This window comes from Rhinolophus hipposideros (genome assembly GCF_964194185.1).
Source record: "Rhinolophus hipposideros genome assembly, chromosome: 19".
Taxonomy (NCBI): Eukaryota; Metazoa; Chordata; class Mammalia; order Chiroptera; family Rhinolophidae; genus Rhinolophus; species Rhinolophus hipposideros.
In genome coordinates this window covers 14,176,311-14,195,025 of record NC_138065.1, presented here as the reverse complement: position 1 = coordinate 14,195,025, position 18,715 = coordinate 14,176,311, and the positions used below count along the sequence as shown (strand labels likewise).

At 45.3% G+C, this 18,715-nt stretch overlaps 1 protein-coding gene across 6 annotated transcripts in view; it reads left to right on the top strand.

Annotated features, from left to right (window-relative positions):
* ELAPOR1 (endosome-lysosome associated apoptosis and autophagy regulator 1) overlaps window positions 1–18,715 on the top strand; it is a 61,134-nt gene that overhangs the window by 14,317 nt on the left and 28,102 nt on the right. For all 6 annotated transcript variants that reach the window (XM_081025057.1, XM_081025055.1, XM_081025058.1 and 3 more), the window contains exons 2-3: window positions 14,288–14,408; window positions 16,480–16,672. In XM_081025057.1, coding sequence (XP_080881183.1) covers window positions 14,288–14,408; window positions 16,480–16,672 — 314 coding nt within the window. The remainder of the gene's footprint in view (window positions 1–14,287; window positions 14,409–16,479; window positions 16,673–18,715) is intronic.

Genomic DNA, 18,715 nt, shown 5'->3' with positions numbered 1-18,715 from the left:
AAACATCAGTGACAGATTTCCTATTGAGATCATGGACCATCGTCCTGTTTACTCCACTAAACACTTAAGTTTTCTCTTCTATTTTAAATTCTTAATCCTCTCGACTTTAAAATAATTCATTCACCTAGTGCTTATGGGGCATAATGGAGCAAAAGAGACAGAGAGGAGTTATTATTTGATATGAAGCCAACACTGATGGCACATACAGCCTTTAAAGGAACAAGGGCTTACAAATAGAGATCAAGTGCATAATGGAATGAAGCCAGAGAGGAAGGCGCAGTGGGCAGAGCACAGCCTCTGGAGTCTATCCCAGGTGGAACTTCACTAGCTGTGAGACTCATTTATCAAAGGAGCTAATCATCATACTCAATTTGAAGGAAATTAGAAATGAGAAATAATAAGATATGCACATTGATTAATTGCGTTAGTTCGCTAGGGCTGCAGTAACAAAGCACCACAAGAAAGGTGTATTAAAACAACAGAAATGTATTCTCTCCCAGTCATGGAGGTTAGTAGAAGTTCAAAATCAAAGTGTGGGCAGGGCCGTGCTCTCTCTGATGGCTCTAGGGAAAAATCTTTCCTTGCCTCTTTCTAGGTTCTCTAATGGTTATCAGCAATCCGTGGTGTTCTCTGACTTTACAGCTGCCTCCCTCCAATCTCTGCCTCCATTGTCACATGCTTTCACCGGTGCGTGTCTCCCTGTGTCTTCACATGGCCAGAGCCATTTCCTCTGGCCTCAAATTGAAATACCAGTAGATATGATGTTTAATTACTATCTATTAACCATTACAGAAGTTGGCACTGCTAGGAGTGGGAAGGAAAGGCGAGATGGCTTGTTTGTCGGTAGATACAAAAATACGGAGGTGGGAGATTTGTCCTGCTTCCTCCTGTGACGGCTCAAAAGTGGAGGGATCATCTGAGGCTTTCCTGAAAATTAGGGAGAATGGCCTCCTGCCTTAATTTCTTCCACCAAATTTCACTCTTGGACCCAGGCCATTTCTGTTTTTGCAAAGCGAGAGGTGCTGATGTGGATGGACTCAGTTCCCAGTAACGGTGCTACAGGCTGGCCCAGGGAAGCCTTTGGAAATCTGTGTGTGGTGGTTGCCAGAGCCTCCAGCACTGTCAGGTGCCTGGCCATGGGGGGGGTATGGGGGGGCTGTGGGAGGGAGCAGAGGAACGTGGACACCAACTTTATTCTGGCAAAAAGGAGCATTTCATTTCCTGCCTTGTGGCAGCTGTATGGGAAAGTGAACTTAGGCACTTTAGATCCTTTTCTTTCTTCCAGCTCCTCTTCCCCCAAGCCCAGCTACCCTTTCCACAATGGGCAATATTATAGTTTCCCAAAGGAAAACACTGCAGGTGAGTCAATGGCACGATTGCCCTCCTCTGGCTTTAGCTTCCCATGCTTTGCAGATTTTAAGCTGCAAAGCCTCACAACCTTCTCCAGGCGGAGCCCAAGCGGGGAACCCTGGTTTGGGCCTTGCACAGGCCTTCTCAGCCTCACAGGGCTCTGGATTTCTCCGTGTGGCTGGCGTCCGGCTCCCACCCTCTTCTGTCACTAAAACCCTCAGGATGAACAGCTGGCTTTTATGACTGTCTTCTGTTGGTTTCCTGATAAGACATGGATATCTGTTCAGTCGGCAACTGTACCTGTGTTTCTAGTCTCTTCTTTCATGACTGTGCAGGTGAAATTCTGTGGGGCTGAGTCAGTTCCGCCTTCATCATTACTTCATACAACTTTGAAGCCCTTTGGCAGCTTTCAAAGCATCTTGACACTCTTATCCTAGAGAGAACTGTCAATTCTCTTTTCTGGGTGGAGAAGCTGAAACTGAATTTGGGAATTCTCAGTGGTGTTTTCATCAGAGCTCCAGGATGTCTTATTTCCAGCAGAGGAAAAAAAAAGATTTCCTAGTTAAAGAATTATCTATGGGTACTCCTCTCTCTCTCCCTCCTTTTAAAAAACAGTGGGTAATGTAACTTTTCAGCATATAAAACAGGAACAATGGTTGGAGTAGAAGGTGAGGTTTTTTGGAAATCTTGCAATTGCACAGGCAACTCAGAAAAAACAGTGACCAAGCCAATCTCGAACTCCACACCCACTCTTGACTCCTTGCAGCCAGCTTCCTGTTGGCTGCAGGGGCTCCTACACTGAGCAGCTGTCACGTCACCTGGAGGGCTTGCTAAAACCCAGGTTGCTGGCCCCACTCACCCTAGAGGTACTGATTCAGTGGGTCAGTGAAAAGGCTGCCGGTCCTGAGGCCACACTAGGAGAACCACTGGTTTCAGTTTAATGGAAAGGACAAGGTCCTAATCCTGCAGCTGACTCACCCGCTGTGTGACTTTGGGGCACGTATGTGCCTGAGCACCTCTGAACCAGTTTCATCCTTAAATGGGGGAAATAATATCTACCCCACAGAGTTTGTTGACTCGACAAATATTTGTTGTACGACTATTGCAGCACCAGGTTCTACGCTAGGCAGTGGGGACGCGACAGTGGATAAGACAGACTTTGATGTCAAGGAATTTTGGTGGCCGTAAGGATAAAGAGGTGAAATTTGCAAAGTTCAAGGATTATGAGACATGCCTGATAAGCATCAATTTCATTTCCTTCCCTCACAGGCGGTAATGTGATTCTGCGTTTGCTTTTACTTTTTTATGTGTGCAAAAGTTATTCTCAAATTTTATGGCATGGGACCAATAGCTATGATTTCCTCCTTGTCTAGATGGAAAATTTGAGGCATGGGCAATATTATGGGTTGAATTATGTGTTCCAAAAATTCCTATGTACCTTAGAGTACCCCCTGGGGACCCTAGCACCTCAAAATGGGACCATATTTAGGAACAGAGTCTTTTCAGATACAGTCAAATTAAGATGGGGTCATTTGGGTGGGCTCTAATCCAATGATTAGTGTTTTTATGAAAAGGGGAAATTGGGACACACACACACACACACACACACACACACACACACACACCATGTCATGTTACCATTGGAGTTCTGCTGCCACAAACCAAGGGACTCTAAGGATCACTGTTTATCACCAGAAGCTAGGAGAGAGGCATGGAACAGATTCTCTCTCACAGCTTCAAAAGGAAGCAACCCTGCCAACACCTTGATTTCCGACTTTTTGCCTCCAGAACTGTGAGACAATAAATTTCTGGACAGGCCTATCAGACCACTATAGGTACTGTGAAGTATTACGTCCCATCGTTCAGAGGGTGCATTGAGGAAAGGTGAAGGAGAACTGTTCTTTTTATCCCATCCATCCCTTTATTATTTGAATTCTTTTATAAACATGCTTGTAATTTTCAGTGTAGGTAATATTACTAAATGCTCTGACAAGAGTAAACTCTGCCTCTAGATCTTTTTAATCTCTCAGCTAACCAACAGCTCTCACCACCTATCAGGTCTCTAGCAGGATTTCTGCATGAGGTCGGAGTGTGGATTAGAAGAGCTCGAATTCCAAAATAATATGAAATTCTCCTAAATACCTGTGGAGTGTCTGTTGCAGGCAAAGCACAGTTGGACATGTAAGGGGTTGTCACACAGAAGTATGAGTCAGAGACTTTACCATCTACTAGGGACCAGGACTGAGAAGTAACAACAGAGCAAGGCAGATTAGATAATCGGTCCATGAGTGGTGTGGAGGACAGAGCTCTCACCTCCCAGAAGGACCAGGGACGGTTTCCTGAAGGACCAGGAAAGAATGCTTCAGCTGGGACTGGTGGGACCTGAGGGGTGAGGAGGGCTGGGAAGGGCCTTCTGTGGGGTGGGAGGAGAGGGGGCAATGCTCTCTTCTGACCCTTTTACTTAGAGGCTCAGTTGTAAACCTGTGCCATTCTTGGGGGGGTGGGGGAGGTTAGTGAACATGTAATACAGCCAGCCACATGGTAAGCAATTCAAAAAGTATATAGGGCACCCCAGAAAGATCTGCATTCTTCCCTCCTTCACAAGTGTACAGATTTTCTGATTTCTTAGCTATTTTTAGAATGAAGGTGAAATTAACTGAGGCCCAGAGTGACGAGCTTCCGGCTTTGTGGGACAGTGACTGGACTTTGCTGGTGCAGAAACTTGGTCAACTGCTGGGAATCTTTTCTAAAACCACCTGCCCGAAAACACTTCCACCCAACCCCGCTCCAGATCTTGGTCCTCGGCTGCAGCTGAGCCTGGGCTAAGCAGAGCTGGGCTTCTGACTACCTTTAGGATCAGGTTGGCCAGAGGGGCCTGGTGTCCTAGAGTTGGTTCTCTACTCACCCATCTCCAGTCTCCCAGTGATGGCAGAAGGCTGGGCCAGAATTTCAGTTGGTGACACTTGGCAATGGCCTAGGGTGAGACTGTCTCAGAGAATGGCCTGGGATTTTTATTCAGAACTTTTTCAAACATCACAGATATCCAAAGCTACACCAGTCACCAGTACAGTTGTCATTTTACAGGACAAGAGGCGCCTGCACCAGGTGTGTATTCAGCCTCTCTGTTTCCCAGCACTCAACACATCACACTTATTAGCGCCCATAGCTTATCAGATCCCTTTGTGAGGCACAGATAAGACTTCAAACGTAGTAGAGAAACCATTTCCATCATCTTCCCTCCACCAGCAGGCTAAGACTTCCTGATTCCCTAATATTTCCTCTAAAGAACATTTTCTCATGGGTCACAGTCACCTGAGAAACACAATGGCAGTCAGCTCCTGCGTAGAATGGTGAATGCTGCTGCAGGCTTCCCCCACCTGGTACTCTCCACACCCCAGCTGCAAGAATCCTGCTAAAAAAAGCTCCTCTCTAAGGGAGGCACTGAAACTAATATAAAATAATACTGAATGTCAACTATAATTAAATGTATACAAATACAGAGGGTGCCCAAAAATATATATATACATTTTAAGAAAGGAAAACATTGTATTAAAGTTGTAATACTCAATATATACCGATAACAAAAGATGAATTCAAGTCACTTTTGACTTCTCCAATTACAAGAGGTGATCAAACGATGAACGTCTAAGTATTACCTTGTCTTGTGCACCTGAAACTAATAATAAAAAAAACACACAAAAAAAACAAGAGGTGCTCAAAGTGGTTACCATCAGTGTAATTTTAATACAATTTTTTCCTTTCTTAAAATGTGTATACTTTTTTGGGCACCATGTGTGTGTGTCTGTGTGTGTGTGTGAGTGTGTGTCTGTCTGTCTGTCTATCTATCTATCTATCTATCTATCTATCTATCTATCTATCGAGAGAGATAGACAGATAGACAGATAGAGAGAGAGAGAGAGAGAGAGAGAGAGAGAGAGAGAGAGAGAGAGAGAGAGAGAGAGAGAGATAGTCACGGGATGTGAAGTACAGCATAGGGAATATAGTCAATGGTGTTGTAATAACTATGTACTGTGTCAGATGGGTAGTAGACTTGGTGGGGTTATCACATTGTGGGGGGTGTAAATGTCTAATATTATGTTCTTTCGTACACCTGAAACTAATCAAATAAATAAATAAGGCATTAACTTAAAAATACTTCATTAAAAAATTGTTTGAACAAGTAATTCATCTACATGATAATTCAAAAAGTATAAGGGGATACAGAATAAAAAGTAAGGGTTCTTCCCACCTCTGTCCCCTTCCACCTACCTAGTTCTCCTGCGGGAAGCAGCCCTGCTGCCTTTGGACTTCCTACTGAAGTAGGTTTCCTCCCTCTAGATACTGGGGGTACACAGAAGACATGATGCAACCCTGACCATAGGCTTCTCTGTCTGGGAGAACAAAATCCGAGGCAGGAGAATGCTTAGAGAACAATGAGCATTGTCACAAAATCAAAGTATAAAACACAAGTTACGAGGGGTTCCTTTCGATTAATTTTAATTATTCACATTGGGATTGGAGGAGTTGAATTTTAAGCCAGAGATTATAGATATGGACTGGGGATAAAAAGAAAACTAGGAGGCATTAAAGAAATCGCTCTTTTAAAAAAATTCTTAAAGCATGCTATTTCTCATATGTTACTTTCTACACGGTCTTTCTACACGGTCTGTTTTATGGTATGTATTTTGTACAATAGTATCTGACATTCTGTTATGTGAATAGCATGCCCTGGGATTGTGCAGTACACAACCTCTACAACTGTACACAGTGGTCCCTGTATATGCCAGACTGCCTTGATCAAATTTGTATCCCCTCACCATATACTTAGTGAATATTTTTAGCTGACTTACTTGGAGGTAAAGTAGGCAACATTTCAAAGTGTGATGGTGGGGGTATACGGTTGGAATAAAGAGAGAGATGGTTGGAGAAATAAGCAGGGGCTGGGGAGTGAAGGCCCTTGTAAACCTTGCAAGGAATCGGATGCTTACTCTGAGGGCAACAGTGGGACAGTGATACATTGTTTTGCAGTTCAGATGGGTCACTCTGACTGTAGCCTGGAGAGTGGCTTGGAGGAGAGAAGGGAACAAAGCCTGGGAGTCCGTCCTGTGTGTTCTCCATCATAAACAGCTAACACATCCAAACACCAAGCTGTCCTTGGAGAGTTTTGTGTAGGCCAGGACCTATCTGGCTTATTTCTTTCATGTATGATTAAAAGTTCAGGTTAAAAAAAGATTAATGGAACATTTTGATCTCATTAAAAAACCAAGAAAAACACACCTTTGAAATACAATCTCATAAAGCCCTGCCTTGTAGACGGATGTGTGTACCAAACTCTCACCTATCAGAAAGGGATTGGAATTTATAAAGGAACATTTTGTTTCCTGGCGACAAAGCCATTTCGATTTTAGGGATATATGAAAAGCAATACTGAAAATCCCTCTGTCCCTGACAGAGCAGCCACAGTTACCAAGTGTCATAAATGTCAGCGGCCAGCCTGTTTCTCTTGGAGAGATTAGCTCTGGGGGATTTGCTAAGGGAGAAAAAGTGGAAAAGGGACAGATGTTGTTTCATATGTATGAGAAGACACATCAGAGAAGAGGGTGAGTCAGGGCATGCAGTAAACAGTAGGGGGAACTGGGAAAGGTCTCTGCTGCTGTCCTCATCACTGTTAGGCCAAAAATGTCACCGGGTTCCTTTCTCCAGCCCTATGCCAGAAAGAGGAGAGGAAGGCTTGGGCACCCTCTCCGAGAGCCTCTCCAGGCAGAGTCACAGCAGTAGCTGGCTGATGCTTCTGCTTTTTTTTTTTTTAAACCAGTTTACAAAGAGCTTTCCTGAACAGACTCTCCTAATTGTCCTGAGAGGCTGATGTTAGTCAGTTTTGGGGAGGATTTTTAATCATCTTAGCAGAGTGTTATCATCCCTGTTTTATGAGCAAGGGAACTGAGGCATGGGGATATTGAATAACTGGTCCACAATCATGCTGCTTGGGGTGGCAGGAAGACAGGAAATTCTAGATCTTTGGGCTCTAATCCAGAGCACTTTGCATAGCTCCAGAACTGCTCTGGAGTCATGTCCTTGTCCCAACATTCAGTCACTCAACAAATAACTCATCGATGGTTACTCTATGTCAGGCAGTGTTCTGGGCACTTGGGCTACAGTGGTGAATAAAAACAATGATCCCTGTTCTTATGGGGCTTACACATGGTCTGGAGGGGACAGAAATAGACAATATACATAATGAATAGCTAAGTTATAAAGTGTGTTTGAAAGTGGTAAGCGCTATGGAAAACAGAAGTCATTCAGGATTTCAGGCTCAGTGAGAGGAAGGGGGGCAGAGGGGCAGATTACAATTATAAACAAGGAGGTCACAGCAGTAGGGATATCGGGTGTCTGTGGGGGCTATGAGGGAAAATGCCTGTGAAGTGCCCAGCTCAGAGCCCAGTGCTTTGGTGCTCACATGTGCTCACTAATGGTGGCGGTCATCACCCCAGTACCACCTCCCGCATTAGCCTGTCAGTGTCTCCCAGCCCCCCCCTCCCCGCCCCAGCCCAAAGCTGTGCCTAACATGGACAGGTAGTTCAAGATACGGACAGGATGGACGTTACCGTCCTGCGTGGCCCAGAGCATGGTGACCCAAACTGCCCCAGCTGGATGCAGAGACCCGGCATCTGCTTAGTGAGATGTGTCCATGGCCAATCCAGCAAAGCAGGCCCTGCCTGGGCGAATGAGCAGTGTCCCTGCTGTGTTTGATCAAAATGGAAGCTGGACACCCAAAGCAGAATAGAAAATGCTGAAAGATGGGGCAACGTAAGGCCAGGCCCCCCCATACTGCTTCAACTGGGAGCCCCAGGGCTCCCAGCACCTTGTTGCTAGGCAACAGCCCACAGATCGAGGCCAGCCAGCAGGGGACAGCCTGCTTGGGGTCTGTTTGCTTTGGCTGCTGCTGGGAGTGGGGCCTGCTCTGGGGAACAGGGGGCGTTGCTTGTAGGTAGAGGAAAGAAGGAAGTGAGGTGAAGGCCAAAAGGCGTCCTTGACCCCCCCAGTCTGCCTCAGTGCCTACAAATGCACCTCTAGCGCTTTGCTTTTAAGGCTGTCGTGTTAAACTTTTTGTGTGTGAAAATTGTGGTTCAACAAAATCTTAACTGAGAAGAATAAACACGTAAAATAGATTTTAAAAATAACACTGCTCCATGAAGCGGGGGAATCCGGAATCCCCACTCCCCTTCAAAGGGACTGGCTTTCAAAAACCCTGGTCTCCACAGCATAATTTGAGAATTTCTGGCTTAAAGTATTTCAGCCCCCTGTTAAAAAGTAAACAGCTTACACCTGAAACTAATATAAAATAATATTGAATGTCTAATTTAAAAAAATAATAAAGTGAACAGCTTTTGTCTGGTAAAATATTAAGCTGTTTTTTAAATTACTAATACATTATGGCAGAATTTCATGTTTTTTTCTGTGTGGAGGAAGGTCTAACAGGCTCCTTAGTGGATCTGTTGAAAACTGCAGACAGTTTGCCTGCCTGTATGGAGGAAAAGGTCCAAGGACGGTAGATTAAGGACCCCTGCCTTGTGGGAGATTGGTTTATCTGATTTGCTTCCGAGTGGGATAAATACTGAACTCTTGAGGCCTCGAAGAGTGAATTTTGCAAAAAGGGAGGAAGGAGAAAAAGATCTGGAGGGGAACTCGAATCTCAGTGGGCAGAGCCCAGGACTCTATTTTAAACCTGATCTCCAGGCCGTCGTGATCATCAGGCAGAGTAGGTTTAGGCACGAGAGCTCCAGATCTGGGATGTCCCAGCCATAAGGCCCAGAAGACATGGCTGCTGAGTGGACAGCCTGGCCGGCAGAGGGTGGGACGGAGGGAGGGAGAGAGGGAGAAGCCCTGCGGCCACCTCCAGTCTGACAGGCTGGAGGACTGCAAGAAAGGTGTGTGCCTTCCACCCCACCCTTCACAATAGGTCAAAGCCAGGTCACTATACCAGAAGCGTCAGCCAGATCGTCCACCCAAAACCTACTCAGGGCTCTCCAAAGTAACAAAAGAAAAGAGTCCAGGAAACGCTCAATCTAGGGCTGGACTTAAGAGAAAGTCTCATTTGGGACCCGAAAGTTCAAATTCTGACATTTCTCTATGGTCTGCCTGGTACTGTGGTAAGTGGATGATCTCATTCTTCCCGCGCAGCAAAGAGCTAGTCTCTCCTTGATGGTGAGACTGTTGAATAGGACCTTCTCCTTGTCTGTGTGAGGTGCTTTCCAAGCAAAGAGGTGTTTGCGACTAAGTCAACAAACACCTACTGACCCCACTGTACCAAGCTGGGTGTTTGCCTTGCTCGCCCGGCCTCTATCTTGACATTCTCTCCAAAGGATCCACTTTTCAAGGACGGTGAGAGGAGAAGGGGAGGAGCCTGCGGCTGTGGGAGGAGCCGGAGGCAGCCTCTAATCAATATCCGGATTTACTTAAGAACCTGTTTTTTGACACAGGCCCTGTCCCAGCCAAGAAAAACCCCAGTCGTGTTGATACCCTGCTTCCTTGGATGGTTGTGACTTTCTGCAGCAGTGGCTCCGTGATGCTAAGACTCAGGATGTGAGACACCTGCTGGCTCTGTCTATTCTGTCTGTGGGGCACAGGTGGCAGGAGAGTTGTCCCCTTCTCCCCAGAAGTCTCTGGGTAGTGATTCTTAGCCCTGGCAGTGTTTTACTCAAGTGTATGCATTTACCCAAATTTCACAGTTAAGATTTGTGGATTTCAATGTATACAAATTTTACCTAAAAAAAAAAGAAAAATGAAAAAATAACTTCAAGTGGAGAGGAGTAGATGGAGGTAAATGGGCAAGAATGGTAGAAATGGATAAGTACTGACGATGGGTGATGGGTACATGGCGGGGGTGTCATTCTATTCTGATTTTTAAAAATATATATATTTCTGAAATTTACCGTAATAAAAAGTAAAAACAAACAAACAAAAACTTAGAAATGTTTGTTTTCTCTTAGAAATATCTCTTCTTGATCAAGAATCTTAAAGAAATTCATATTCTTTTGGGAATCTATCCAAAGGAAATAACCTGTGATACACAGAAAGTTTCATTGTAGTGAAATTTAAAATAAGGAAAAACTGGACAAAAGTCAATATCCAACCATAGTTTAAAGAAACTATGGTGCAGCCATTAAAGATAGATAGTGCTTGTGACCTAAAATGTAAACACACATACACACAAAAAGGTCAGAATACAAAAGCACATACCATATGCTCTTCATTTTGTGTTTAAAAACGCATGCACATGTATAGTAAAAGAGTCTGGAAAGAAATACAATAAAATGTTACAGGAAGTAATCTCTGCTTTGTGGACTTATGGCAGATATTTTTAAAAATTCTGGTCTGCATTTTCATCTTTTCTAGAATTAATGTGTATTAGTTTAATAATTATTTTAAAAGCTGAGATGTGCCATTTTGAAGGAAAGGCAAAAAAGGTGGAAGAAAGAACAGATTTCCATGCAAGGACCAGCCGTAAAATAAGATATTAGAACTGGAAGGAATCTTAGAAATTAGAAATTGCCTAAGTCCAACTTTCTCATTTTACAGATGAGAAGACTGAGACTCAGAAGAGTCAAATGACCAAATGTCCCTACTGAGCCCTCACTTCCGTGAGGAGTTTTCCTGCCCTATCCTTTCCTTACTTCCCAGTCATGGCTAAGTGTCCTCACTCCCTCACCCCATCTCCCACTTACCCAGGAGAGCATCTGATTGGCTTCACGTGGACATGTATCCATGCCTTAGCAGAGAAGCGCTGGCCACCTCCTTTGTCAGTCCCACCAAAACTGAATATAATCAGGAAGGGATGTATCCTCCCACAGAGGCTCTGTTGCCAGAGGAGGGAGCAGTGGATGCTGGGCAGGCAAAAACAACAGGTGTCAACGACAGGGGAGGTCCTCCAATGAGATTTAAAATACCTGTCCGCCTTCCCATTCCACACGCCTCTGAACTTGACTCTTTCCCTCTTGAGTCCTATTTGCAAAGTTTTTTATACCCTTGGCTTTTCTTGCAAAGTTTTCAGCAGCCTCAGAGCCAGTGCGTGGGGGCCCCAGCCACACTCTGTAAGTGTGACTGGTACCTACGCAGGCTGACCTCAACACCAGCAGCCTGGAACACAGGTCCTGGCTGTTGACTCAAATGGCCTTGAGCAAATGACTTCATCCCTCAATGCCTCAGTTTTTCCATCTATAAAGTGGTACAGTAATGATAGTACCAACTTCATTAGGTTGTTTTGAATATTAAAAACCTACTGTGCTATGTGCTTGACGATATCATCTTATTTATGCTCACACCTGACCTATTATTGCACACTGGGAAAAAGGGCCCCCTTTGGGGCAGATCAGCACACCGTCTAGCACGCATCCCTTTGCCCCTAACTCGTCAGCTTACATCTCCTGTGTCTTCCACAGGGAATAGCAACCAAATGCTTCTCTAGCACCCAATCTGTAGAGATCACCACCTATCTCTAATCTCTAATGTTATTTCTTTAATAATTTATAAAACTGAGACGTTATTTTGAAAGAACGGGGGAAAGGGGCAGGAAGGACACAGTGCCGTCCGGGTACCATCCTGACTTGGCAATTATTTGATGGTTTCAGCAGTCTCCTCAACACCTGGACAGCAAGGACTACAAGCATGGTGGGTCTGAGTAAATCCTTTTTCTGGGGCCAAAAGATGAGCTCAATATTTGGCAAAGCAGATTCCAACTTTGCGGTGTTCTCTTCTTTCTCATGTCCCCTGGGAGCATAACATGTGGCTGGGTAATTTAAGGGAGGGCACTAGGGTGCCCACCCCTTGTTTCTAAGCCCTTCCCTTCTTTCTCTGATGAATAGGCAGTAGCCACTGTCTGCAGTGCCCAGTTGAAAACTGTGATTTGAATGTGTCATAAGGGGAGCAAGGGACTGTGCCTTGGACATATGTACGGAATATACTTGTGTGTCTCCTTTGTGAATCTGTATATTACACAGACTGTACACTTTCAAAGACAGATCATTGGGTAAACTAAGGCACTGTCAGGGAAGTGATTTGTTCACAGAATGTAATTGAGGAGCTGCCAGCTATGTCTCTGATTTAACTGTCTAAGCCCATGTCTTGAATGGTGAGATCTCAAAGTGTAGTTCAGATTTGAAACAGCTGCGGCAGAGCCAGCCATCTTGGATGGCATAAATATTTTCAAGTGACAGGAAGTAAATTAGCACATGCTGAAAGGGAAATTTGCTAAGGCCTGGAACCACCATTTTCCCAGGAAACCTCCCACCTGAGTGGATCCCAGAGGACACCAATGAAAGACCATGAAAAGAAATGGGCATGGCCCATGTGTCTCCAAAAGGCCAAACGCAGTCAGAGTGAACTAAAATTATCTGCTTGAACAGATAGATACTTTAACACCCATTCTCAGGCCTCAGAAGTGAGCCTGGATGCTGGCAGGCAACCAACACTGTCTTACTTAATTTTTAGATTTGGCTGGGAAATTTGGCCCAGTGTGAGTTTGTGTTTGATTCGACTTATGAGGGTGGAGCATTCCTGTTGGGAAGGCCTGGGTTCTCACTCAGTGACTTGCCAGCTGTGCGACTTTGGACAAGACATTTCACCCCATTGAGAGTGTGTTCTCATCTGTACAATGAAGGGAACAACCCCTGCTTTGCTTGTCTTATGGAGAGATTGAAGGTCAAATGAGACAGTGTGTGGGAACTGTGAAAGCACTATGCAAATGACTGGCATAATTATTTTCACAGGCAGAACACTGATCCTCTCTGCCTGGTTCCCTCAATTCTCCGTTAAATTTACATATTGTGGATTTTATCCCCCATTCTTGCAGCAAAACCCTTTGGAGAATATCATTTTTAGACCTGGAATAGATATATGTGCCATTGCCCTATTTATGTCAGAGTCTTCTGAGATAAGGAAAAGACTGGAATTATGAGGAAAAATAGACCTAGAAAGATGTTAGCTCCAGGGCACAATGCATTCCCATCCTGATGTTCTTTCTTTCCTAGATGACACTGACATCTAAATGCAAAGCCAGAGATTCTCATCAAAAGTTAGGCTCACAGTTCCCCAATCTGTCCCCTTCTCCTCTGTATCTTCTCCCTCTGGATGAAAGTTCTGGGTTATGTGTTTCTGTCCTGAGCCACACCAGGCACAATATCTAGTACCATGAAGCGCTGGGCATATAGTATACATCTGGTAAATATTTATAATAAAGGAAAATAAAAAAGGAGCTCTAAAATTGTTCTCTTGCCAGCCTAAGTGTCTGAACCTGGAGAAACTTAGGAGAAACATGTGTATAGTATTTCCACAAATCCGAGATGCCATTGCTTCTAAGACACGTCATTTTTTATGTACCACAAAAAAAGGCTCCATCAGTTAAAATATGACACAATCCTTCCTCATTGTGTCAATTATAAGCCAAACATCTTGATTTCACAAATGTTAAAATGTGAAAGAAATCGGCATCTTAGAATAGATGAAATGCAGTAAGTAGGTTTAACTTTTCCAAAAGGTAAAGCTTTCTCCTTTTAGTTCTGATGCATTCTTAGATTAATTGTCTCATTTTTAGTCTCAGTCTTGCGTTTATACATGTTATGCAATCATGCTTTCATATGGGTTGAAAAGGGAACATTAAATCTATTTTTCATAGGGATACAGTAATACAAAGTAGTTCTGCACTTGAATATAGTTTTATGCAAACTGTAAAATTCTTGTCAGAGCCAAAATCACCTTACTTCTGTGGTCTATTGTTTATTGCAAGATTTAAAAGTGTAAGAAATACTTAGTAGGAGTGTTTGGCATGTCTATTGTATTTTCTTTCCCCAAGTAGTGCTTTTTTATTTTTTTGTTGTTCTATTTAATGCGACTGTCTGATCACCGCTAATGCACGTTTTGCCCATTGTTCTCTCCCCTGCAGTCTGAGTACCACTACGAGTACACCGCGTGTGACAGCACAGGCTCCAGATGGAGGGTCGCCGTACCACACACCCCAGGCCTGTGCACCAGCCTCCCCGACCCTGTCAAGGGCACCGAGTGCTGTAAGCAGCCACCCTGCTCCAGGGCCACCCTGCTGCTCAGCTTTGGCTTCTGCCCCAAGCCTCCTGCCATCCAAGCTAGGCCCTTCCTGACAGTGCAGCCAACTTAAGGAATCAGATCTCTCTCCCAGTTAGTCTCCATCCCCACCCCTTTTGAAATGTTATTTCATGGATGCAAACTGGGTATCTGAATTGCTTTTTTTAAAAATTTAAATCCCATCAGGGTATAAAGTATAAGTAATTCCAGCTGTGTGCCACTCAGATATTTTTTCAGTTCGCATACATTTTCCTTTTTTTTGCCTGTGCATTTCTCTCCCGTCTTCACTCACCAGCCACACAATCAGTCATTAGGAAAGATTGCGATTTGCTTTCGTTCTTGAAAAGGAAGCCAGAGAGGATGAATTTCTGCTGAGACAGGCCTTTAAAATGCACTGGGTATCACTTCGGAGAAGAGCATCTTCCCCAGCGGTGGAGCTGACTGTGCAATCAGCAAGGCGATGACCAGCCTGCAACTCCTGTTCCCACCTCTGTGACTCAGTAGTCAGACCTGTCCTACCATTGGCAGCTCATTCACCCACACTGTCCGTTTTAGAAATACAGTGGGGATAACAATAAAAATCAGGGACTAGAATCAAGGAATATTTGAAGATCTGGAAAGGGTATGGAGGGCGTTTAAACTCTAAAATAAGCTTAGCACAGTACCTGGTTCAGTAGGTGAGTAAATACTTGTTAAATTAATGAATGGATATTGCTAAGACCTGAGCAGACCCGAGGTGTGAAACAAATGAGCCATCTTCAGGTAACACGCCAACCTTCCTGGGCTCCTCTGACGTGGCCGTACTGAGCGAACCACGAAGCTAAGGGAGACACAGTCTCTGCCTTCAGAAGCTGACAGGCTGGTGGAAGGAGCACACTTTCATTCATCCCTTCGTTTTTTTCAGCAAAGCCTTTATGGAGCTCCCGCTGTGTCTGTGTCAGTCACTGAGCCACCATCTCTGGAGGCGCTCAGAGCCCAGTGGGAGGCACATGTCAATGTGTTAATACAAAGTGGAAAAGAATGGGACTTATAGATGCTGAGGGATCAGGAACGGCTAGGAGAACCACTTGAGTGCAAGTTCAGAAGGAAAAGAACACCAGGCACATTCAAGGAAGAACATGTGCTCTGGGGTGGAGGCCCCAGGGAAGGGGACAGATGGGGCTGGGGTGGAGAAAGGTCTGCAGTAGGAGATGAAGCTGGAAAGTTAGGTTGGGGGAAGACTGAATGCCAGGCTGAGAGCTTCATTCTGTAATCAAAGGGGAGTGCCAGCTTATTTTTTAAATAACAGGAATAATAGTACGTCTCAGTGTCTTAGAATGATACTTTAAGCACAGAATGAGCAAAAACAAGAAACAAAGAACCAGTTAGGAGGACACTAACAGAGGTTGAGCTAACAGATCGTGAGAATCCCAACCAGTATGGTGGCAATGGAGCCAGAAAGGAAGAGACAGTGGCCAGAGACTGAAAGAGGGGATTCAAGGCTGAAGGGCCAGGCCCCATTCAGAGGGTCTGCACGAGAGACCATGTATCCTTTCCACTGGAGAGCTCTCAGCATGGTGGAATCTACTCCTTTAAGAAACGAAACTCACAGGGACGAGCCTTAGTCCCGCAACAGGGCTTCCACGGCCCTAAATCTTTTTTTAGTAACAGCTTTATTGAGATATAATTTTCATGTCACAAAATTCCCCCTTTTAAAGGGTAGAATTCACTGGTTTTTAGAATAGTCACAGTTGCATAACCATTATCAGTGACTAACCTCAGAACATTTTCACCACCCCCAAAAGAAACGTCCAATCCATTAACAATCTGTCCCTATGCCCCCTCGCCCAAGTCTTTGGCACCACGAACCCACTGTCTGGCTCTGTGGCTTTGCCCAGCTGGACATTCCATAGTTGTGCCGTGGCTGTAAGCCTTAGTAGGCCAAACGCTTAGCTCTCCATCCTCGGCTCCTCCCTTTAGGATGCCCACAATCCACCCCCTGCTCCTGGGGCGGCAGTGGCCTCACCAGGGTGCCCCTGTCTCTGCTCTGTGTTCCAGCCTTCTCTTGCAAAGCCGGGGAGTTTCTGGACATGAAGGACCAGTCATGTAAGCCGTGTGCTGAGGGCCGCTACTCCCTCGGTACAGGCATCCGGTTCGACGAGTGGGATGAGCTGCCCCACGGCTTTGCCAGCCTCTCAACCAACATGGAGATTGACGACAGCACCACCGAGTCCACCGAGAACTGCACTTCGTGAGTCACCCCTCTCCCCTTCCTCTCCCACCCCCTAAGCTCTCTCCACCCCATACTGGGGAGGGGGCTGCAGGGAGCACTGGACAGCCTCCTCTCCTGCTCCTCAGGCCTGGCAGGGAGGATGGAGGAGGGAGCCAAGCTGCCAGGGTGAGGGCTGGAGCAGGTCCCCACAGGACTGTTGGATGTGATGTCCACCTGAGCTTACTAGTGATGACCAGGCATTTGTGACAGGTGAAAAACATGAGGAAATGGAGAGAGGTGGGTAAGATGGGCAAGGGTTAAATGGCCCAGTCCATTTAAAATAAAATCCAATTGGGTTGCCTCCATAGAATCCTGGATCAGCTAATAAACATCCTCAACTTGATTGTAACAAAATATGTAAAGCACTGGCTATCTTCTGGCTTTGGTCCCGACTTCAAAAACTGGTCTGCCAAACCTGAGTTCACAGGTTTAGTGGGGATAGAGAAGGACCAGAGCTGTGGTCAGTGGTGGGTGATATCTTTCAAACCCTTTGAGACCCCAGTGACCAGAAAATGTTCCAACCCAGAAGATCTGTTCAGTAATTGAAAAGCTCAGCCCAGGGTGCATGGAGAGCTGGTAAGCTCTGTATCAAATCTTCCGATGCATAATTCTAGGGGTAGGAACTAAATGATGCATCTTCTATAGTTCAGACACTATTCTGGATGCTTTGCCTGTATTCTTTTCTATGATCCTCATAAGAACCCTGTGAAATAAGTATGCTTGTTCCCATTACACAAATGAAGAACTGATCAGCGACAATAAGTGACCACTAAGTGCCTTGTCCTTTGTTACCCAGCTTACAACTGGTGAGATTGGAATGCACACCCAGTCCCAAGCTTTCTACTGCCCTAAGCTGCTACCTTCAAATAATTGAGTGCAAGGCAGGGTTAGGTCCTAGGGAGGAAAAGGGGGAGGGGAGCACGGATATAAAAGACAATCTGTCCACCAATCTTCATAAATATTGACAAAGAAGGTGGGAGAAAAGTACATACATGAAAGCTTCTCTTGTAGCCAAACAATCAAAAGGATAAAAAGGAGTTAGTAAACTGTATTACATTTGGATTTCTAAAACTTATTTGTTATAGGTAAATCTCCCAGAAGTGCCATTGTCAGAACCAGGCAGCAGGCATTCCATGGTCCAATTTTAATGTTATTTTAGAGTTCAGTAGTATGTGTCAGAATCATTAGCATGACAATGGTGGCGGATTAAAGCTAGAGAGGATTAAAGCTGGAAGGAGAGGGAACATGGACGTTAAGACCACCAAGCCCCACTTGTGTTCTAACAGGGAATGTCATTGACCGGGCCAAGGTGCAGGCCTGGCTCACTCAGTCCTTCCCCGGGGAAAGAAAAGGCTTCTCTCCCTCTGGGGGGCTGACTGCCCTGAAAGTCCAGAAATCACTACCTCTCAGCAAGGCAGGATGTGCACCGGTTTATAACGACTTGTGTTTCCACGGCCCAGATCCCAAAGGGCCTGCATCTCAAACTGTCCGTGACATCCCTGGGAGGGGAAAGAGGTTTCTCTTTTGTAGAAATGGGAGGAGATGGCCACCTAGAGAGGGTTTGTGATTCCCCCACCGCCGCTCAGAAAGGCAATTAATGAGCCGATACCAAGTGTCTGGTATTTACCCAATGCCTCCAACCTCACCGGAGCCAGCGTCACCTCCTGCCTGTTCTGCCTCTAGTGCTTCCCAGCTGGTCCCTGCTTCCATTCCAGCCTCCTCCAGGCCACTGACCACCCAGCAGCCAGACTGATCTACTTAAAACACAAATCCCACCACAGTCCTTTCCTACTGAAAATGCTGGATTCTATGGATTCCTATTGCCCTTGGAGTTAAATGCAATACCTTGCCATGGTCTGCAGGCTCCTGCCTGGTCTGGCCTCTGCCCTCTGCCCATTCTCCAGCTTCTCTCAAGTACCTCCCCTCTTGCTTACTGCGCTCCAGCCATGCTGGCCACCAGGCTCCTTACTTCCTGGGGCCTTAGAACATGTCCAACCTCTTCTTCTAGCTGACTCCTATTGC